The sequence below is a fragment of the Archocentrus centrarchus genome, chromosome 15 (assembly GCF_007364275.1).
Source record: "Archocentrus centrarchus isolate MPI-CPG fArcCen1 chromosome 15, fArcCen1, whole genome shotgun sequence".
NCBI classification, from domain to species: Eukaryota; Metazoa; Chordata; class Actinopteri; order Cichliformes; family Cichlidae; genus Archocentrus; species Archocentrus centrarchus.
In genome coordinates, this window is record NC_044360.1 from 2,393,244 (window position 1) to 2,417,658 (window position 24,415).

General features: G+C 42.4%; 1 protein-coding gene across 1 annotated transcript in view; it reads right to left on the reverse strand.

Moving 5' to 3' along the window:
• Positions 1–238: 238 nt before the first annotated feature.
• Positions 239–24,415, reverse strand: part of hectd2 (HECT domain containing 2) — a 64,147-nt gene continuing 39,970 nt past the window's right edge. The window contains exons 15-22 of the mRNA XM_030748116.1: positions 22,821–22,885; positions 22,507–22,600; positions 19,816–19,890; positions 14,291–14,378; positions 11,963–12,069; positions 4,579–4,694; positions 1,932–2,075; positions 239–1,000 (exon numbers count right to left, since the gene is read on the reverse strand). Coding sequence (XP_030603976.1) covers positions 880–1,000; positions 1,932–2,075; positions 4,579–4,694; positions 11,963–12,069; positions 14,291–14,378; positions 19,816–19,890; positions 22,507–22,600; positions 22,821–22,885 — 810 coding nt within the window. The 3' untranslated portion in view covers positions 239–879. The remainder of the gene's footprint in view (positions 1,001–1,931; positions 2,076–4,578; positions 4,695–11,962; positions 12,070–14,290; positions 14,379–19,815; positions 19,891–22,506; positions 22,601–22,820; positions 22,886–24,415) is intronic.

Below are 24,415 nucleotides of genomic sequence, written 5' to 3' on the forward strand. Positions count from 1 at the left end.
TGCCTGTGTCCTGCAGCAACTACACCACTATCTGTGGAGGAATTTCTGTTTCAAGGTTCGAGCTCATTGCTCTTATTTTCTCCAGTCCAGAATGCTGCAGCTGTTTAGAGGTGAATTACCTTTAAAGCATGAGCTACATAACAGAAATGTTGGTCTCATATGAGCCAGCTCACAGCCCCCAGCTTTAGAACCACATTGATTGAGCTATAGACTTGTTTTTAATGCCATTCTGCTTATATTACCCTCTTACTTTATTGGCCTTTTATCATCTTTTTTTTTTTTATTATGTTTGGAGATTTTTTGCACTAATATTCAGCTTTCTGGTTGAATTTAGTATTCAGCTTTTTTTTTTTTGTCTGTCTGTCACTTTATAAATCCTGGTTTAAAAGGTTCTCTATAAATACAGACATTATTATCTCATCCCTTCATATGACCCCAGACTGACTCTGTGGTGTTGACATCGGACCTCATCACCCGGATCTCTGGCTGAAGTTTGTTCCTTAGGCTGGATGTTTGGGATTGTTGCAGGATGAATTTGGGATTGAATAAACGCCTCCCTCATTGTATCCTGTGTTGGATAAGAATGTAAAAATCTAAAGTGCTTCAGAGTCTTTTTGATCGGGGTTGTTTAATCACAGAATGATCAGAGCCCGTCTAAAACCAAAGGATTTCTGGAGTTTCTCTGCTGCTGGTTTGCAGGCTTAGCTCCCATCATATTTGCTGTAGACTTAAACCATCAATGAATCCATCTTCATGACAAATGTTGCTTGACATGTTGACTCACTCGACTCCAGTCTGAGGCGCGTTATGAGAACTGTGGCAGAAAGCATTGCTAAGAGTTCATGTGTGTGTGTGTGTGTGCGTGTTTGTGCAGATGAGTCACTCAAGGCCAAAGCCCTCAGCATTGGAGATTGCAATGGTGAGTTTCTGTTTGAGCTCCTTCCTGGTTCGATACGGAGGCAAACAGATCTGATTGAAACAGGTGTGAGAGATCGGCAGCCTGCAGAGAAAAAAACAGACACAGAAAAGAGAGTTACACTGAGGCTGGAGGCTCTTCCTGTGAAAAGGGAGCTAAAGGTTGCAACAATGAGATGAAGGGAAGCCCAGCAATCACTGGTGTGAGTGAGAGGGATGTCAGGTGGACAGGTTGTAGTTGCACATTTTAAAAAAGAATGGCATTTAGAATGGCTCCCACTTTGCTGTGAAGCCTCAGTGTGGCTGCAGCTGCTGCACAGACAGTGCAGTGGGAGCCAGAGCTCCTCTTGGTGCTTTTATTGGACACAAAACTTGATAAAAGGGAATTAAAGGTGCTAAATCCATATGACAGACTCTAATTAGCAGCTGCAAAGTGTGAGTCGCCTCTGAGAGTAAGACAGATATCAGGCAGAAGCCAAAACCTAAATCCCAAAACTGATAATTAAATACCTACAGAACAGATTAATATTATACAGTGTATGACATCCTAATACATTTTCCCATACAGCTCTGCTTTACTAATATAGCAGCACAGCGCTTCAATAAGAATAATGAATAAAAGGAAATAATTAAGGAAACAGTTTAGACTGCGATCAGTGAGAGAGCAGCAGCTCGTTCCTGACCCACATTCAGTTTGTTAAAGTTCAACAATGAGTCTTATGTAACAGGTCACTTCCAGAAACCTCCGCAGAGACGACTTCAGTCCGGCAACTCAAACACTTCAGAAACTCTCATCAGGAAAATAAGGAGAGAGTATTTTGGCTGTGCAAGAGACTCAGAGTATCCTTTTAGACTGATTATGTTAAAAACAAACTGTGTTTGTTTCTGCAGACATTTGCAGGCAAGTGTGAAGACCTCACACAGCTGCAGGCCAGTAGCTCTAAGAAGCTCTCTGCTGTCTGCTGCACATTTAAAAGCTGACAGTGTGCAGCCGGAGTCCTTTTTTTAAAACCTACCAGTCAGTCGGAACATCAATCTTGGAGATTTTGAAGTTGAGGTCGGCCATTCCTCCGACGGGAACGCGGTCGCTTCCTGTGGCAAAGTGGAGGAGCTTCTTCTGCAGCTCCAGAGGGAAGGCCAACACCACGTCCCAGAAACACCTGCAACAGCACAGAGATCATTTAATAAAGCCAATAAATAAAGGATATAGATGGGGAGAGGGGAAGTGTATTCTTTGAAGTTTAAAGAGAAAAAAAAAGCAGAAATACTTGGATGCTCTTTGTTATTTAAGCCGGAACTAAAGAGAGAAAAACCTGACAACATAAAGAAAAAATGAATCTCATGATCAATAACAAAAAAAAAAAATGTACCACTTTGATCTTGAAAGTGTGATCCTGGAATAATAATACCCTCACTGTATCACATTTATCTGTGTAGCACATTTAAAACAACCAGAGCTGAACAAAGTGCTTCACAGGCACCAAAAGTAAAACTCAGAAACAAGAAGCACTCAAACCTCCATCAAGGCAGCTCCCTCTGTGGGCAGCGTCTCCTAATAAGGGAATAATATTCGACTTTGTATATATATTCATTTTGTTTTCTTTGGGGTTTTTTTTTAAACAGACTTCAAGAAGTTTGTAGGGCAGTGAAATCAGATCAGGGCAGCTGTTTACTCTGATTACACAAACATGATGCAGGAGCAGGTCATGGGTCACAGGTACTGATTTGTAAATAACTGGACATGAATAACCTGAGCTATTATATCATCTTGTACTGCAGCATATTTCTAACTAACAGCTCATTCTCTTAACATAAAAGTGAGGTCAGAGGTCAAATGTGACAAATTTAAACTCTTTATTTGGTATGTTCTATTGACATTACACATCACACTCACAAGAATCATAGTTTTTAAATTATAAGGCATGTTGTCAGTTTTCGACCAATAAATATTTAAGTTGACCTTGAAGACCTCGGTGGTGGATGTGAGCCTGTTTTTAATGGATTGTTAATGTGACCTCTGACCTCTACACCCCGGCCAATGTTTGATCAGATTCATTCAAGTCTTTTGGAGCTGTCGTATTTACAGACAGAACAGTTTGTTCAGCTTTAATATGAAACTGTGAGACATTGCAGAGACTCGGGGCAGCAGCTGGAAAAACTCGGTCACCTCTAATTTTAAGTCAAAATCTTGGAATATTGAGGATGATCTGATTAGCAGACCTCACTGCTCTGACAGGACTGTAAATATGAATAAGATCGGACAAACAGAGTGGCAGCAACTCGTTTATAACAGGAGCAGACTGCACCTTCTTTGCAGCACTCCGATAAATAACAATGTCCCAAAGAATTTCCTAAGAGACTCTGACTTTTTCCATTTAACATTTTCTCTCAGCTTGTCTGCAGATGCGTCAGAGAGTGAATATTCTCACTCAGCCAAGGTTCATAATGTACTTCAGTGTGTTTCCTTCTCAGAGGAGCAACTCAATCAAGAATCTCCCAAAAAAGTTCAGTGAGCCATAGCGGAGAAGTCCTCCACCCTGCACTCACAGTGATCCAGGACATACAAACCAAAAGCAGCAGAAAGTGTAATTCTAGCAACAACGTGCATAAAATCCTGAATAAAGTCCTCATTGATCCACAGCAGCACACAATACATTTTATTTTATTGACAGTTATCACTAATGCAGCTTTTCACAATAATCAGTGGATCAGGAGTGAGTCGTGGTAGAAAACATGAATTGAAGCACCTTCTTCATCACTGCCTTCGGCCTGTGTTCAAGTCCTTTGAGAGCTCTCCGGTACTCTTTTCCTCCAGCATAAATGTTTACAATAATTATTATACATCCAGCACTGCTCCCATCCACAGTTACTAGGCTGCAACCTTCGGCTTTTCTCTCATTGTGAGTTGCTACCTTTTGTAGATCAATGCAGTTGTGTGTCAGCATTGGTAGGATTGTTGAATTCTTTGTTTGTGTGCTCGAGACACAAATATTAACAGAAAAACTGATCCATCCAGAAGAGGATGGATGATTGGATGGATGGATGGGGCAGACAGACAGAACTGAAATTGTGTAACAGGCCTGCAGCTGGTTGTTGCCAGCTGTCAGCAACATACTAAGTTATAATCTCTGTGGCTCACAAGTGTTGACATTTTCTTCTGACTGCCAAAAACAAAAAGACTGTGTGTGTGTGTGTGTGTGTGTGTGTGTGTGTGTGTGTGTGTGTGTGTGTGTGTGTGTGTGTAAGAGAAAGAACCAGTGAGAGTTACACCCTGCATGAACATGAATCTCATGCAAACATTTGCACCTGAAGCATTTCCTTTCACCTCATTTCAATAAACAATCAGAACTGAAAGAAAAAACAGTCATAATTCTACTTTATGGTCTGAAGCAACAATAAAAGTCAAACTGTGAAATTTTAAAGAGTAGACTGACATCATCGCTTATTGGTCATTTAAAAAATATCTAAATGGAAGCGGGACAGTGATATAACATCTAATCATAAACAGGTAGATTACATATGATCCAAATCTGTGCAGGAAAACTCCGGGTGGGTTCAGCCTAAAACTAAACGGGGTTCACTGTCCACGCAGAGAGTCTGAAGTATGTGCAGACTTCCTGCATCGCAGTCAGTTTTAGTAAACAGGAAGTGTCAGCGTCATACCGTATGGTGGTGTCGGCCTTGCTGTATCCTTCATACTGAGCAGCTTTCTGCAGGGCGCTCATGTCGAGCTCTGGACTCCCGCACACCAACATCTCCACCTCCTCAGGCCGCAGCAGCTGCAAGCAGGAGAGAGTAATGCTCATAAATGATATAGGACGTAAAAACCTCATAAACCTCAGTTGCTGTGTTTTCACACGTTTGCACTTTAATGCTCAATGTGACACCAGTTTGTATGCTGCAGGTATCTGTGTATGTGCAAGCAGCATGCTAAGGGAGCTCCTTGCTAAACAATTAGCTGATAACACTCTCACATCCAAATATTACCAGATGGTGAAGGTCAAAATGATATGCTCAAAAACAAACTCCATAAACAAACGGGTGACATCAGGGTGGCTGCACCCATCCTTATAGACAATCAAATGGTCCAATCAAATTCTCATTGATCACAAAGGAGGAACTTTCAGCCTTTGAGGAATAATCCATTCTTCTTGGTGGTGGGGGGGGGGGGGGGGGGGGGGCACTACCTGCATAAAGTCCAGTTATCAGCAAAGTCAGCCCTAACTAACAGACAGTGCTACTGTAAACTTATTATTATTATTATTATGAACATTTTCTTTGAATTTGACTCTAAACTAACACCAAGTCACAGAAGTCCCGGGTGTGGCTGCTTTTGGCTACACATCATCTTAAAACAGTATTCTGCTTTAGGCTTTGAGTGTGGGTGGACGAGATTCGCCCTGAGTTCCTGAAGGCTCTAGATGTTGTAGGGCTGTCTTGGTTGACACGCCTCTGCAACATCGCGTGGAGATCTGGGGCAGTGCCACTGGATTGGCAGACCGGGGTGGTGGTCCCCAACTTTAAGAAGGGAGACTGGAGGGTGTGCTCCAGCTTTCAGGGGATCACACTCCTCAGCCTCCCCAGTAAGGTCTATGCCAGGGTGCTGGAAAGGAGGGTCTGCCCGTTAGTAGAACCTCAGATCCAAGAGGAACAATGTGGTTTTCATCCTGGTGGTGGAACGCTGGACCAGCTTTTTATCCTCTTGAGGATATTTGAGTGTGCATGGGAGTTTGCCCATCCAGTCTACATGTGCTTTGTGGACTTGGAGAAGGCATTCGACCATGTCCCTCAGAGTATCCTGTGGGAGGTCCTGCGGGAGTATGGGGTGTCTGACTCGTTGCAGGCCATACAGTCTCTGTACAACAGCAGTGAGAGCTTGGTCAGGACTCATTTCCTGTGGGTGTTGGACTTCGTCAAGGCTGCCCTTTGTCACCGATTCTGTTCATAATTTTTATGGACAGAATTTCTAGGCGTAGCCAGGTGGCTGAAGGCTTCCACCTTGGTGGCCTCAGAGTCTCATCTCTGCACTTTGCAGATGATGCGGTCCTGTTGGCTTTATCAGGTGGTGGCCTCCAGCTCACAGTGGAACAGTTCGCAGCTGAGTGTGAAGCAACTGGTATGAGAATCAGCACCTCTAAGTCTGAGGCCATGGTCCTCAGCCTGAAAAGGGTGGAGTGCCCTCTCAGGCTCAGGAACGAGTTCTTGCCCCAGGTGGAGGAGTTCAAGTATCTCGGGGTCTTGTTCATGAGTGATGGGAGAAGGGAGCTGGAGATCGACAGACGAATTGGGGCTCCATCTGTAGGGATGCGGACGCTGCACCGGTCTGTTGTGGTGAAGAGGGAGCTTAGTGTAAAAGCGAAGCTCTCGATTTACCGGTCGATCTACGTTCCTACCCCCACCTATGGTCACGAGCTTTGGGTAGTGACCAAAAGATTAAGATCACGAATACAAATGGCAGAAATGAGTTTCCTCCAAAGGGTGGCTGGCCTCTCCCTTAGAGATAGGGTGAGGAATGCAGCCATTCGGGAGGGGCTCAGAGTAGAGCCGCTGCTCCTCCACATCGAAAGGAGCCAGTTGAGGTGGCTCGGGCGTCTGATTAGGATGCCTCCTGGGCTCCTCTTGGGTGAGGTGTTCCGGGCATATCCCACTGGGAGAAGGCCCCGGGGTAGACCCAGGACACGCTGGAGAGATTATTTCTCTTGGCTGGCCTGGGAATGCCTTGGGGTCCCTCTGGATGAGCTGGTGGAGGTGGCTGGGGAGAGGGAAGCCTGGGCTTCTCTGCTTAGGCTGCTGCCCCCATGACCCAGGCCTGGATAAGCGGAAGAGAATGGATGGATGGATGGATGTTGTGAACTTACCAGCATGGGCAATAGTTTGGTCTATAATATCCTTTTATAGCCTTTTATATCCAAAATACTAGAAAAAGTTGTCCTTTCTCAAATCAAGCCTTTTTTAGACCAACACAACATTTTAGAGACATTTCAATCTGGTTTTAAAGCTCAGCATAGTACCGAATCGGCCTTGGTAAGGGTTCTAAACGATGTTCTTAGGGCTAATGACTCTGGGAACTACGTCGTCCTTGTGCTTTTAGACTTATCTGCCGCTTTTGACACAATAGACCACAGTATCTAGCTGACGCAGAGTCCTTACCTGCCCCATTATCTTGTGGGGTTCCCCAGGGCTCAATTCTTGGCCCACTGCTTTTTTCTCTCTACTTGCTGCCTTTGGGCTCAATTCTGCGGAAGCATGGAATTTCCTTCCATTGCTATGCAGACGACATTCAAATGTATATGTCCTTAAAGAGAGGTGCCTCCTCGATGAAATCATTATTGCTATGTTTGGAGGACATTAAAGCATGGATGGCCCTTAATTTTTTAAGCTTTAATGAAAATAAAACAGAAGTGATAGTGTTCTGCCCGAGTAGCCTGCAGGATTCATCTAAAATTGACCTGGGACCCTTAGCCCCTTACTTAAAGCAGACTGTGTCTAACCTGGGCTTCAAACTTGACTGTGAACTGAAATTTGATCGCCAGGTTGGGGCAGTAGTCTGCTCTTGCTTTCATCATTTAAGACAATTAACTAAGGTTAAGCCCCTCCTTTCTAAGTAGCACTTGGAGTCGGTGATCCATGCTATGATCACTACTAGGCTTGACTACTGTAATCCCTTTATTTTGGTATCAGTCAGTCCTCCCTCAGACGACTTCAGCTGATTCAAAATGCTGCTGCTCGGCTCCTGTCTGGTGTTGGAAGGAGGGAGCGTATTTCTCCTGTTTTGGCTTCTCTACACTGGCTACCAGTTCACTACAGAGTCTGTTTTAAAATTTTTTTATTTGTGTTCAAATGTCTTCATGGTCTAGCTCCATCGTACCTGTCTGAGCTAATAACTCCTTATCTCCCAACTCGCTGCCTCAGATCAGCTGATCAGCTGCTACTTGAGGTCCCAAGATCTAAGTTAAAGCTCAGAGGCGATAGAGCTTTTAGCATTTCTGCCCCTGTTTTATGGAACAATCTCCCTTTACACATCAGGAGTGCCCCGTCATTGTCAACTTTTAAAACTTTTTTAAAGACACATTTTTATTCACTGGCTTTTAGTATACATTGAGATCTTATTAATTTTGTATTTCCTGTTTTATTATTGTTGTTCTTGCTCTTTTTAGTGTACAGCACTTTGTTGCAGTTGCTGTTTTTAAAGTGCTTTAAAAATGAATAAAGTAAAGTAAATAATGGTTTCATAGGACCAGCCACAGCTGGATGAGACCTTTGGAATTTTATAAAACTGCATCAATTAAATTCTTATTCAATGAATCAACTGACGCAGTCTTCAAATCATATGAATGTGTCCTGGTGCGTGCTGCTCTGATTTCATTAAAATGTTGAGGTGACTGCACCATAAATAAAACTGAATTGACCTGAGCTGAGAACACGCCTGCAGCAGTGACTGAAATACTAATATTTACACAATAGTTATAAACAAATGCATGGTCATATTGATAAACATACTTGTGTAGCTAACTCAGACTTTAGAGGCTTAAAGATGTCACAATATCAATCACTGACAATAATTGATAGATGTACTTATTGACGGGGTTTCAGTGCTACAGCTGTTCTGGTGATCATCGGGGGGGGACATGAGGCGTGGGGGTAATAAAATGAATCAATTGAGTGAGGTGATTAAGACCAGAGAGCGCACAGTGAGTGGAGTTTGATGGATTGCTGCAGTGACATGTAGATACACTTATACTTCCCAGACTACAGTGTGACTGTTCCTGGTTTCAGGACATTAATCTGAGCAGTAAGAAGAAAACTGACGGGACTGCAGTCGTTGTGGCTACAAAGTGGCGTAATCCCAGACATGTTAGAGCAAAGGACGTCTCTGTGGCCTGAATACTGAATTGCATTATTGGAATGCATCGGTATTACTCACTGAGGGAATTTATCACTGCTGTTGCAGTTTGAACCAACACGCTGCTGGTGACACAGAGGACAGCTAAACAACTGAGACTGTGTGGAATGCCTGATAATGGCTGATAATTAATGGATCCGCAGGTCTCTGCACCACTTACCGAGCATGCAGCTGAACACGTTCATTTAAGCTCCTTATTGTGATTCTGACTGAGCGCGTCACTTTATTATGTTTTCTAATTTCCAAACTTTTGGGATAAATAAAGTATTTCTAATCTTATTGTAATAAATTCCCTACAAAAAGAAAACAAAATACCAACAAACTAAAGTAACAAAACAAAGTTACAGATTATTTGACTGGTACTGTCCAAAACTACAGCAACACTGGATTAAAGTGAATCATTTCCCATAAATTTTGGCTACTCACACTGAAAACTGTAAAATGCACTGTAAGCACATTAATTTCCTTTAATGAAAAAAAGCTGACCTAAATCCAATTAAAAGGGGCTAAATTACACAGAATCATACATATTGCCATTTATCTGCAGAATTTTGAACTCTAACCTTGGAAATGTTTTAACCCACAGAGCTGATGTGACTGTGGAGGCTAAGTAGCTGCAACATCAGTCTCTCTGCTAAATTTCCAGTAAACGTAACAGCAGTTAAACAAAGAATCATTTCCGCTGCTTGAACGGTGTGAGTGAAGCTCAAACAGCAAATGAGGAGGAGAAACAGGAAGCTGATAACCGCTAATGCGTCAAACAGTCAACTTCACAGGAATCTACTGCAAGTTTCAGCTTTTTTTTCCCCCCTATAAATATGAACACACAGTCTGCAGCCTCCGTCTGAAACACTGACCCACAAACACAGAACGAAAGAAAACAAACTGATCTCGAAACGTCTGACGCTGATGACTTAGCTGCCAAAAACTCTAATTCTCAGCACACACACACACACACACACACACACACACACACACACACACACACACACACACACACACACACACACACACACACACACACACACACACACACACACACACACACCCCATAAAAAAAACTGTAGGCCTGTTTCATCACATCCTGAGATGTCAGACGATGTGGACGTGACTCAAAGAGTGACTGTAAATGGAAGAGTGAGAATTGCGTCAGTTAAAACAGAAAGGTGTAACTCAGAATGCAGAAGTAGGTCAAACACATCGATACATCATTACTTCCTTTTTTAGGAAGTCAGCTTAGAAAGATACAGAAGGCTTTTATTTTTACCTTGTCGAGACAGTCGTGCTGATAACAGCTAAGTCAAATCAAAGCCGTCACTGCCCTCACACACAGAGCTGGGATCATAACAGATGCAGAACAAACTGCATTTTTTATTTTCTACTTTATTTCTTAATGTGACAATTTTGCATTGAGCTGTACAGATGCTGATCTGCACTCTGCATAATAACAATTTCGGTCTTAAAGCTCAAAGAAATTGCAGCTTGGTTTGTTGATGTCACTACAAGACTTGGCTGGGAAAGGGCCACATGCTCACTCCGGGTTGGGAATGAGTCGCCGCCTCGAGTGAAGGAATATCTGAGGGTCTCATTCATGAGTGAGGGGACACCGACAGATGGATTTGTGTGGTGTTGAACAATGTTCCTACCCCCACCTGTGACCATGAGCTGTGTGTATTCAAAAGAACAAGACTGGGGATTGAAGTGGTGGAAATGAGCTTTCTCCAAAAGGCTGTCTGGGTTCAGCCTCATGAACATGCTTCTGTCGGCAGATCGTAGAGTTACGGATCACCCATCTGCCTGCAGAGAGCATCTACTGGCAGATAAAAGCATTGCCCAAAGCATGTGGAAGTGTGGGCTACTCTTGGTTGTGTTGTTGCTGGTCCACCAGTTATAACACACAAAGAGCTGAAGTGAAGCTGAGTGTTAAAAACAATGATGTGTGTCCACTCCAGCCACTGTCTGTGCTTTTTATCCCGTGTTTTCTCATTTTTGACATTTCCTCAGGCTCCATTCGGAGTGAACTCTGGAACAGGAGAAGTGTGTTGCTCCCTTCCCGCTTCTGGCCCACTTTTCAACCAATCAGCTTTCAACTTAAGCACAGCTGAGCTACGTGTTGTTGGCTTTTTGGACGTCTCTGCAGCAGCCTGTTTACATTGGTTGAAAACACCTCTTCGTAGAAAAACATCCTTGCAAACTGGCACAGCCCCAGTAACATAAAAAAAAATGACCTGCTCAGTCATTCAGCTGCTGGTCCTTAGGTACAGAAATGAAAACAATAAGCGGAGGTGAGTTTTCGCAGTGATGTAAACTTCCTCCCTGTGCTCTCCACTTTGTTGTAATGCAAACCAACCAAACAAGGACACTAACTATGCAAGTGAACTCCAAGTGTACTGAGAAATATAACAAACTGCTCAATCATTGTGTCTGCAGGTCATAAGTTTAAGTCCAGTCTTACAGTAATTTATTTCTATAAACTATGCAATTCTTTAAATTTTAGATATCTTTCACTAATTATAAATGAAACCATTGTAGAAACCTTGGAAAACACATGAACATGTGTTTTTCTCTCAAACTGAAGAAAGCAGAGGCAGGAAAAGGTGTTAGTTATCATGAGCAAGGCTGAGACGTGTTATAGTTTGACTGACCCGTCCTTTTTCTGACCCAGATTCAGACTGAGCTGATAAACTGGGGTCAAACGGGGCAGCTTTATCTCTTATTGGAAGAAAGGCCGTGAGCGCTTGGCTCCATAATCTAAAACTTCCGACTAACACAACAGAAAATTCAACACACGAGGGTTGTCTTCTATTCACAGCTGCTGCACAGGAAGCGATAAACCCTACATGACTGGCAAAAAGTTTTTTGAGAAGCCCTTCACTGGAGTGTGCAGATTGGCCAATTCCATCCATTTTTAAAGGTCCCACATCCTGGTGTGAAGATGGAGGTCTTTGTGTAATATTCATTGTCTACAGTAAGGACTGCTTAAGAAAAGGTCAGTGATAAGAAGAAATGGAAATACCCACTGGTAAATTCTTCAAACAACACATTTTGTAACACAAAACAGTTGCAATGTTTCGAAAGAAAGTAATGAACACACACACACACACATACACACACACACCCACACATACACAACTTTAGACTCACCATGAGAGCATCGGATGCGCACACACTGTGGAAGCCATGGTAGAAGGCAGCAAACTGTTTATAAATGGATTTATTCAGCAGGAAGTCGACATAGAGCTGGACATACTCTGTGGAAAAGAGAAAACTGTTATTTCCATTACTGACATTTACCCTCCAGGCTTGCCCCCCCCCCCCCCCATTCAGCAAACACAGCGAGAGGGATGCTGGGCCTCGACCCCAACAAGGGCTGCTGGATGGAAAATGAACTTAATAAGGGAAACAGAGTCGATGCTCTCAGCTGGCCTGCGTCCCCTCAGGAGGAACAAAGAGGCTTTTGAGATGAGCCAGGTTTCGATGAAGTTAAACAGCACAGAAGGAGCAATAAAGGTGCTTCTGAGGATTACACACCGGAGGCTTTTAAAGCCTGCAGAACAGCAGCTCTCTTTACATCACTGAGCTGAAAATGATCAACATACATGACGGACTTCCTGACGCTTTCCCGCTGACACAGAGCTCAGTTCATCTTTGAGTGTTACATGAATCCATCAGCACACCGCTTCATTTTTAGACTTAAATATCTTTCCAGCCATTCAGTAAAATGCAGATCAGAGCTGATCATCCAGCTTCTTATGATACATATTCATCCAATGATTGTCTCAGCATCTACTGGCTGCTGCTGCCAACACTAATAATGGCACCATGAACATCATGGGTTAATGGATAAACCTGATCAACAACTACATCCCGGACCAATTAACGGTTTATGAAGGTTCTTAGCTAAACTTGCAACTTTAGTTTGATAGGAATTTAGAGCAAAACCTTATGAAGCTTGACCAGCAATATTTTTTATTATCTCAGAAATATACAGTATCGGTCAAAAATAAGATCCATTTCATATCTTAAAGGCCTCCATCTCCTCATGCCTCGATTCTTCCAAGTGTTTTGTGTCTTGTAAAGCACTTTGTAACAAAGGTTTTGAGCAGTGTTCTATAAAAAAAAGATGATGGTTATATACTTTGAGTCATATACAGCAGCTGCAGCGGCAGAGAAATTTATTTGACAGGCCCTGAAGATCTCACGGACCTTTCACGGACTTTAGTTTGTAGCATATAAATGGTCTGCTCATGAAGTCCCATAAATGGCAAAAACCAAATGTCATCTATATTTGGCCCCTTCGGGTCAGCTCCTTCTGCACATCTGGACTGCTTTCAGCAGTATATTTAGATCACTCCCTGAATGTCCCGTTTTGACGCACTGAGGTCAAGTGTACATGATTGGTAGCAATGTTCGCAGATTGAGGTCAAAGGTCCAGCCAGGAGCCTGCTCATCATTAACTCCAAAGTTCAGAGGGTACACTGTGACAGATGCGCCTGTAGCTGACTGAAATTCTACTATTTTATTAGTCAGTTATTGAAGTCAGTCATACTTGGATGGAGCTTGGTAATCAAGCACTAGATTGATTGGTTTTATTGGGTCTCAGTATTTGGCTTTCTGGTGAATTTCCCTCCTGAATTTTGGTTTATTGTCAGTTCACGTGATAAACTCAGTTTTAAATGAAGTTTGTTATTATGACTTTTATCACAAAGCATCTGAGTCGAGTCATATTGATCTATATAGCACATTTAAAAGCAGCAGCTGTCGTCCAAAATGCTGCACGGCTGAAAGAAAAGAATCACTTAAAACAACAAGACAGAATTTAAAAAACATTATGAGCTCAGTTTAGTTTAAACCCTAAAGAATAAAAGTGTGTTTTCAGACCTGACTGCTCCAGTGGGAGTTTAACAGGGTTAAAAGATCAGGGAGGTAAGGAGGCACAAGCAAAGACTTAAAGACAGACCACAGGGAGAGGGAGAGCATTCGGTGCAAAGGAAATCAGCTGAGGCGCGTGTCAGTGCACGATGGTGCCCTTGTGTGTCTGCAAACAACTCATTAAAAACAGCTTTTGTGCAAACACACAATCTTTAATCGCTTTCTTTTAGACTAGAAAGTGATTAAAAAATAAAAAGCGGGGGGGGGGGGTGTGATCGAGAGTTGAAGGGCTCGATCGTAAAAGGAAGTCCAAACAAATCAAGCAGCATCCCTGATTTAAATTTGCTTGGATCACACTTTGTATTTTAAGCTTCAGAAGATGAGTAGCTATGTACAGCTCTGCAGTGCAGCTGATCTGAAATTGAAGGTGTTAATATTCGACTACAGTGTGGCCCTGCAGGATGCGGGTTCACGCGGGTTCACGTGGGTTCATGCAGGTATAAAACGCTCCATGTGTGCCAGTGAGAACATTTGTTGACTTTGACAGCAGATGACTTGGAGGTGATTTACTGCCAGCTGTGACTGCCAGTGCGGACTCACCCTTCCTGTTCTGCTTGGTGACGGGGATTTTGTCTCCTCCAGGCTTCAGGTTGTAGGATTTGACCACGCCCATCTCCTCCTGGAACACCTGCGCCACACAAAATACAACATCACACATGGGACGATGCACGAATTGATGTGAGCCATCACAAAAAGCCCAAGCACTGCAACATCAAAAAATTATTAAATAAATTAAAAAAAAAAATAGACATCTGATTATATAGTTTGCAGATCATGATTGTGTTTCTGCTTGTCTTCATATCTGCAGCCATATCAGCTCCCACAAGCAAACATCCACACAGTCACAGCACACTCCCCTGTCTGGTTCTTTTACTTTATTTCTAACAGGAAGTGGTCACTTACACTTAAAAGATTAACAATGACTTTCCCGTATTACAGGAATCCAGGAAGTCAGCGAGCAACAAACAGCTTCAGCGCATAAACAACTGGCTGCTCGCTCCACACGAAAATCAGTCAGTCTAAGAAAAGCAGATCTCTACATGAAGTTTTCAGGCCTGAAAAACACATTTAAGCTCCATTAAAACCTGAAACTAAATCCGTTTAACTTCTGTCACAATCTAAAGACTAATTCTCATTTTGTTCAGCATCATTTTTTCAATATTGGGATTTATCGTACAGTCATTTCAGGAGGAAATGACGCAGAGGAGCAGAAACGAGGACGTTTTATCTGTTTCTGATAATTCACTGGAGGAAACATCAAAAATGTCCATTCTGAGTAACCTTTCAGGGTGATAGCACCATGTGGGATCGGTGGGTGGTAAAACACATGTCAGGATATTAAAGATCTACTTTTTACCTACATTTTGACACCAGGCTGTACTTTTACACACAGCGTTAAAGGTGAAGTAAAACCGATGCTCAATCGGATGGAGCTCTGAGGAGTCCGGATGCCGCTTTAACACCTTGACCTTTTGTCATGTTCCCAGATCATTCCTGAACAATGTGTGCCACGTACCAGGGCACATTATCCAGCTTAAGGAGGCAGCTGTATTCCCTATACAGCTGCCACAAAGTGGTGAACGTGATCGACAACAATGTTCGGGCACATGCCAAAATGACATACTGTACCCACGGATGCCAGGACCCAAGGTTTCTCAGCACCCGCCTGTCCACACGATGTACAAGAAAACGTGAGGCACCCGTCATTCATCACTCACATGTCCACTGTTGTGGCTGCAGCAGCTCTTAGGTACACTAATGAGCCCCGGGAACAATGATCCTATCTCTGGTTCACTGGTTCTCCTTTCTTAGAATACTTTTGGTAGATACTAACCGGAGAGGCTATAAAAAAAGATCATATTTTCATTATCCCTGAAGGCAGTTTGTTAGACAGTCAGCAGACATCACACAACCTTTAAATAAACAGTTATAAATGAACAAAAACTGCACGGGGGGGGGCACAGCCGTGAAGAGGATGAAGTGCTGTTATCCTGCTAGTGCTTGATTACCAAGCTCCATCCAAGCATGGCTGACTTTAATAACTGACTAATAAAATAGCAGAATTTCAGTCATTTGCAGAAGTAAAGTTGTGGCAAAATAAATTAGCTGTTGGTAATTAGTTACAGGTGCATCTGTCAGCACACCTGTCAGTGAAAGACTTCACACCCTTCTGAATTTCAAATGGTTACATTGTATAAAACCTCGTCTCATCTACAGTTGTTATAAAGACTGAATATGATGTATCAGGCTGTAAACAAGCTTATTTCTGCTGTACAGTTGTCACATTAATGTGGGAGTTTTTGGCCTTTTTCATCCTCAGAGCTCACTGTGCACCAGGAAGACCTACGACACCCGTCGTGCTCTGACACATGCAACGTAACACTCGTCGCAGCTGTTCAGACACAGACTGCCCATTTTTCTCTGGTTCCAAAGCATCAACTTTAACATCTGCCTTTGAAATGAAATAATCAGCGTTTTGTGGTGTTCGACAGGTATATCTGTCATGAGTTCATTTGATTTTTTAGCCCCAGAGAGGTTTTAGGAAAAGCCAAACAAAAATCACCAGAATTTGTAAGAAGTTATTTACACATAACGAACAGCCAAAAATAAGACAGACACACACAGGCTTCCAACAAGGCAACACAGACTCACTGCCTTCAGAGTGAGTGGGATTATTGTGCTTATATGCCTCGTCACCCCCCAGAGGTTCATCTGGAGCCTGGAAAAACCCTCAATATTAGCACTTTACACAGGATGAAGCATAAAAATACACTTTAGTTTTAGGTTTACAGTTATGGAGACTGTGGAGGATTTATGTCAGGTTGTCAAGCACAACTTACAGAGGGGTATAAATACAGTGAAAGGAAAACACTGAAGCTGAAACACATAAAAATAGGACAGCGAGTCAGAGCTAAAGAAATTATAGACATCTACAAACTGTAAGTCAGTGAGTTCATCTGCAGCTCACAGGGAGCTGATACACCTCCACTCTGCTGTTTACAGACTCTCTCCTCCCACGTGTGATCCAATAACCCGGACCGCCACATCAGTTATTCCATTATAACTGGCTGTAGGACAAAGCAGCCTGATCCAACCAGACTGATGCTATATGATGTCAGATTTAGCAGGAAGAACTTGTTTTAAATATTTTCTGCAGCCTTTTAGACTCGCAGCGCAGCTTTCATGTATTTGATAATTCAGTCAGAAACTCTTCCAGGAAAATAAAAAGCTGGTTTTGTTGTAAGCAAAGTAGTTGGTGAGCATGCTGTTAGTCACCAGCTGATGAGCTGTACAGATATGGAACCAGCATGACGAATGTTGGTGCTAAGAATTCAGTATGAGTGTTTCTTTACAGGAAATGGATTATTCCTAGTAAGCTAAATAAAATGTATTTATTTAAGCTGAAGGTTCACAAGAACATCATTAAAAATTAGAAGAGGGTTTGAACGTTGACCTTGGGTTGGACCTGTCCTTTCAGGAAACAAAGCGGCATGGGACGCAGTGCCAGCAACTGATAAGATTAATATAATTTATATACATGTTTAAACTGATGTTCAAATCATATCAATAATAGGATGTAAAGAAGCACACATTTTAAATTCATTTATTTACTAAAACAGCATTTTTGGTCCTCATCGTGCTGTTAGAGCGCTGTTACAGTGGTGAAGCTTCAGTTCTCAGCTCACGGCTCCTTCCTCCAACACACTTCCTCCAAACCATCATCCTGTTATGAGACAGCTGCAGCCGATCTCTCGGATCAGGAACCGGGGTCACCAGGGGAACCTCCATGCTCATATTTTGAGAACACTGAGTAATTATACGTAGGCACTAACATGAAGTTGTAACTAACTTAGAGGAAATGGAAACTTTTGGGAGGAAAGAAAGTGACAGTACAGTTGGAGTCACTCATTCTGATGATGAGGTCAACTTGGTGAATCAGTGAGGAAGAGTGGACACAGAGTCAGGTTTGAGGAACCAGAGTAGGTCAGCTAAGAGTTAGGCTGTGTGTGTGTGTGTGTGTGTGTGTGTGTGTGTGTGTGTGTGTGTGTGTGTGTGTGTGTGTGTGTGTGTGTGTGTGTGTGTGTGTCAGGAGCATGGAGAGAACCACTGTTATACTCCAGAAGTCGAATGCCAGAAATGTGTTTCCCGTCCAGCAGCAGCTGCTTCATGAAGCTCCACACAGAACAGCTGTCAGCGTCAGACACACAGAAACACACAGTACTGTACATGCAGGCGTGTGCGCAAACACATGCAGTTATTTAATGCTGGGTTTAAATGCCTGTATGAAAATCATTCTCATAAATCTATTACAGGAGTAAACACAGGAAACAGCGACATGTTGGTGCCCTTACAGCACTCTGCTGCCTTCAGCTAACAAACTACTGATGGGATCTGATGACTGATATATCAAGGGGACCCCCAAAATAAATTTTTTTCCCTTACAAAAAATAAATTACATTCATGCCACAGAGGGTGAAATGATTGTACAGATCAAACTCTGCCAATCAAACATCAAAAACAGCTTAAAATCTACAATTTGCAGAGCTTAATAACCATAATCTGAAGGTTTTTATCCACTACCTGTTTAGTTAATGAAATCTGAAATTACCCACAAAGAAAAATATTTAAACTATTGTTCTGAGAATGCTTTTTTTTTTCATTTCATAAAATAAGCTGTAGTCCCTGAAAATTAAAGATGAGTGAAGTCATTGAGGTAACCTGTAGCATAAAGCCTCCAAATTCAGCCACAACTACAGCTCGCTGTGTGGGTCAAAACATCCCTCAGAACTGTGAGCCTTAATGCAATTTAAACAGGTTATTTATCAAACACAAGTTATCCAACACCTTATAGTTTTTATAAAGATGGAAATTAGCTATAGAAACCAAAAGTTTGTTTTTATTCGTATGGAAACAGGCTGATTTAATCTGAGGTCGGGGATTTGAACCTGGGAGTTTATGGGGAATGACCCACTGCAGGGCGAGCCTCTGGCAGCACCTCCGTGTTGGAGTTTTCAGAGGCTGCTGTTTGGGAAAAAGATCATTAATCTGAATAAACACTGAAAGTCACATTTTGATCTCTGCCAAAAAAGAGCTCAGTTTTTAGACCTCTGGTTACATTTTCCTCCCTAAAGTATTACTGATTACATAAACGTTCATCTGTAGTTTTGCCTGATGTCATCAGTGGAAGCGATCCAGGTCACTGTGTGGTCTAAAATTAGCGCAGCGGTCGCGGCTGTCTGTCGGCACCTTCACACACTTCAGTCTTGATATCTGTGGTGTGTGAGTGTGTGCATATCACACTTCTAACAATAGCTGCTTGGATATTTTCCATCGAGTTCTCTTTAACAACCAGAATCAATGAAAAACCTGCAGTCAGGTAATCATCTACACTTTTACTAAGGCTCACAGCCGAGCTGACTCCAGGAGGACAACAAAGGAAAGTCTTTGTCAGATTTTGTGGCATTTCTGCCTTTTCACACCTTTTGTGAGAGCCATTTAACATTACGACTCTCTGAGGTGAAATGAGCTGCCTGCCCGCGCTTTAACACAACAGTAATAACTTTAATAGCTGATCATTTTCAGTACCACTCTCACTGCTGTCAAAGCTGAATTTTATGTAACTTGGAGTGAACTATCATGAATGCTGAAAGCAAACTGTATACAGCATGCTGCAGCAGGAAACAGGTAAAAAACAACTTCTTTCTGCAGGAAGAGGAAACTAAGCTAGAGGTCAGCCATGCTGGCTACTCTCTGCTTAACCACAACTATTCAGGGGCAAAGGCTTACACTGTGGTAGAACTCTAGCTTTTAATTATAGGCCAAGTGGACTCATTTCAATAGAGGTTTAGCCTCGATGGAACGAAAAAGCATCTGTTCATTCAACCAGTTACACTGCATATTGTTGTTCTTTGCCTGTTTACTGTTTGTATGGCCACATTTTGTGATTACCAAATTATCTCCTGAAAGGTTGTGTCCGAGGATCCCGGCAGACCCCTGTAGTTACCACTTGTGGTCACAGAGGTCGCTGTTGACTACATAATCTTGCTTTGAGCGAAGAGTTTTACCTGGAAGGTGAGGTAGAAGTCCTCCTCCACGTTCCCCTCGTAGCTCAGCAGCTCTCCCAAACCGTGAGCCAGCTCCTGCGCACGGACACAAGAGGTCAGAGTCAGGAAACATATGTGACTGAGATGCACCATTTTTCATTTCCGCACGTCAAAGCTTTTGTTTGACGATGATGGATTGGAGGGAAAACTGTGACTGCAAGTTAAGCGTGAAACAGCTTCTCTAACTCACGCTCTTCTGACAGAACATGAAGATGACAAACGTCTCAGACAGATCGCCTCAGGTCAGAGCTCTGATGACTTTAGCCTGGTTATGTCACCACTTCAAAATATTGAAATACCCCAGAAGCAATGCATCAAGCCGAGCACAGCAAATGTGATGTGAATATCTGTAATCAGTAACGTGATGACCTGAGATGACATGGAAGCAGCTAATCAGTACATTTATTTGTGATTTGCATCATTATCCTTCTGACTTTTACAGTTTTCAGCCCCTCTGAGGCAAACGCAGTGAATCACTCTGACATATTTGCTGTAAGGAGTTTGGATAAAGTTTGTTCCTGGAGAGTCTCCAGAGTTACGGTTCCTGCATCAGCTGTAGGCCTCAAACTTTATTTGATTTCCTGCTGTTACACAACTACAGGGGCAGTTATAGCACCGTGTGTGTGTGTGTGTGTGTGTGTGTGTGTGTGTGTGTGTGTGTGTGTGTGTGTGTGTGTGTGTGTGTGTGTGTGTGTGTAATGTGAAGCAGAGGTTTGACCTTCATGGAGAGGCAGGCTTTGGAAGCAGCTCGTGTATCAGATAACTCAGTGTGACCGTCAGGAGATGTTTCACGATCTTTCTGTGAGTGTGTTTTTACACATGAATGAATGAACGAATGAACAGATGCCAAAAATCTTGATTGTCACTTCAAATTGCAGCTAAACTGCAACTAAACCAACAACTAAAGCAACTCTTGTAACTAACATGGCACCTCTTGAAACTGCAGGATCACCTGTAACCATTGTAGCAACAACTACAAGTAGCCCAACCACAGAGAGCTGCATTAAACATGGTAAGTACTGCAACTAAATCAACTCAACCTACGCAAATATAGAAATACTTGCAACTCAGAATGGCAACTTCTGCAACTAACCCAACCAACAAAAACTGCAGCAGCACCTGCAGCCATTGTGGTGTCACCTGTGAGTATCCCAACCACAAAGACCTACAGTGACTTCTGCAACTAAACCAACCACTAACTCCGGAAACACCTGCTATAAAACAAATAGTGCAGAAAAGTCAAACATCTGCAACTAATCCAACAAGGACAATTGGAGCAACTCCTGCATCTAAAGGCAACTATTGTACCTAAATCAGTCACTTCAAACAGAGGAACATCTGCAACTTTGCATGGATACTTCTGCAAAATAAGAACAACCAAGTACAACTCCAGCAACTCCAGCAACTAACATGTCAGCTATTGCAACCTAAATCAGCCACTTCGAACAGAGGCAGATTTGTGCAGAAGCTGCTTCAACTTGCAGGCTGTAATGTTTTGTGCGTACTGTATGTGTGTATGATTTACTCGTCACACGGTGGCCCACTGAGATGTTTACAAAGAAACCAGGAAGCAGCCCCCCCGCAGCACACCGGTGAAGCCACAGCTGAACAGCATTGAGCTGGAAAGCAGCTACAGTTTTGTTGTCTGTCCTAAAATGTAATTACTATAATTGCACAAATCTTTTTGTAACAAAGCCCAGACATGTAGAAACAGAGAAACTCTTTTAGTTCACACGCAGTTTGTTTCTTTTCACTCTGCTGTAGTTTCAGTTTAGTTGATGTTCAAAAGCATGTTTATGTTTTATTATGAGGTCCAAAAGCTGTTTGTGTCTCACTGTCTGAGAGCGAGGAGGTACTGCACGTGAGTACAGAATGTTTAAGTGTGGCACACACGAGTAAGAGTGACAGAAACTGGATAAAAGTGCATGAAAGCCAAAGAGTAATTTACTAAATAGGTGTGAGAGAAACAGGGAGGAGTGAAAGTGGCTGAATCACATCTGGAAACACTCAACAACTGAAACTGAAGTCTCCAGATGTTTGTTACATCAACAAAATGTTACATGTGAATTTTACCAAATCACATTTATCACAGAGATAAGAAGTCTTGAAAGTATAACAACAACAACAAAAGGCTCACACTACATAAAAGACAATTGTGTAGTTTGTCCATCATTTTAAAACGTGAACATTACATGAGGGAATGTGTGTCCGCGCGCTCAGAGGAATGCAGGGCACTTGAATCACTTGACCTCAATCTCACAGCAACAAGTTAAATTTAGGCTCCTCACAGAGGAGGATTACGGGAATGAAGAGGGTGAAAAAGAACCGAGACTGTTCATAAGTTAATCTCTGGCGTCCTCTAGTGGCAGGCACGAGAAATGAAAGTGCGAAAAAACTGACTTAACAGTTTAACTTTGCAGCTCTTAAAGGTCGTTTTTTGTCTGAAAAACGTAAATTTTTTTCTACAAGTTGCCAGGATTTCGCTAGAAAGTGTTAGAGCAGTACACCCAGCCGGCAATGCATTCAATCATTTAGTATTCTAGTCTGGAAAGATGACTTCACTCCTACAGCTTCTGGCTTTGGTTTGTGTGTGTGTGTTTACCTTTAACACACCTTTGGTACAGCTCTGTATGCAGAGGCTGAAATACCTACCGGCATGATCTGCTGCAGGTCGTCCAGGGTGGCACTTGCCATGCCAACGAGGGCATTTTGGTCACATGGTACAGTAGGTGGCGTGAGGAGCTTCCTGTAAGGACATGAATTAAATTCATTACAGGTTACTTCACATTTCTTCTCAAATGTTCCCCTAAAGATGGACCGAGAGGTCTGAAGCATGAGCAGAGGTTTCTACAGCCTCTCTGTTATTAGCTGCTGCTCCTACAGAGGCAGAGGTCTGGAGCTCTGAGAGGTGAGCCACTGCAGGAGAAGAAACACCGGCGAGGTAAAACAACTGGAGACACACCCACCGGTAACAGTAGAGAGGGAAGTGGATGTCCAGCGCGATGCTGTTGTACACAGCTAAGCCCATCAGCTGATGAGACATCAGGTTAAGGAGGAAACACGTTCGTTTGTTTCTCTTCAAAATAAAATCACCACAGCTGCTGTGCTCATGTCACACGTCTGTTTTTATTGATCTTCTTGCTGCATGAATATGTCCCACGTGCTTACAGGCATTAGTTTTATTAACTTACTTCATTAATTCAGGTTCTAATTTTATTCTATTCAACTGTTTTGTCTTTAAATCTTTTAATATATTTATTTGTCTAAGATTGCTTTACTTTATAATTTATAACTTCTTGAACATTATATATTTCGGGTTATGTTGTTTTGTCTTTTAATTTCATTATTATTTTTAAATCATTTTGATTTTAAGAGTAAACTAATAAATCTTTACCTGTGTAACTGCTCATGCAGGTTATTGTAGGTCAAAGTGCTTCACAGATAACTGATAGTAAGACACAATTAGTAATAAACCCAAATTAATATGCAATAATAAGCAATTGTAAAATAAATTAAATTAGATTCCAGCTGCCACAGAGAGGCGGGGTGCACCCTGTACAGGTCACCAGGCTGTCACAGGGCTCACACAGAGAGACAGACGAGCATTCACACCTGTGGGTAAGTTAGAGTCACCAATTTGGGTTAAAGATGACAAAATCTAAAGTTCACAATGTTGAGCTAAATCAAACTGACCTCCTATCTCATGGAAAGCTCTCTAAAGTTTAGCAGAAGATAAATGCACGCCAGGGAAAACCAAACAAGTGACACTGTTTACCTGTGAGCTACAGTATCAGCATATTACTGTAAATATTACATTACACCAGCTTTCTCTATAACAGGAAGCAGCTTTTTGGGTTCTGAACCTGCAGGGAAACAAGCAGAAGGTTCAGATTTATATTCCCAAACCAGAGCAAGCTCTACGATGGAGGAACTGCCCTTTAGGGCCAGCACTGTTATTTATTATTATTATTATTTGATTTATTATTTGAGCATTTTCATGCAGGAACTACCTCTGACTGAAAGAAGCATGCAGTGAGCTGTCTCTGCAGCTCAGACGGGGCGTCAGAGTTTAAACCTCATCACATCCTTTTACACAGCGCACAGCAGTGATGTGTGATCACACTGTGTCTAATATTACAGTGTAATAACACAGGTATCAATAGATTTCTATTTCCTGCAGTGTAAACTAAACTATGTTAAAAGGTGTGTGTGTGTGTGTGTGTGTGTGTGTGTGTGTGGAGGGCGATGGCGAGTTCATGTCGTGGACATCACATGCACGTACAATTTTTTTTCCATTTTCTATCTAAAGGGCGGCGGCCCAACACACACACACACACACACACACACACACACAAAGTGCTTACAGCTGCCACATGTGGCGACCATATGTGATGTAATTGTGCGTGTAGGTTGAGTGTGCGCACATCTGTGAACTAAAGACTAATTACAGGTAGGTGACACACATGCAAATAAATAAATCCCTTTCTGCGCACACACACACACACAAACACACACACACCGACATGAAAACAAACATAAACTGGACCATTAGCTCAGCCAT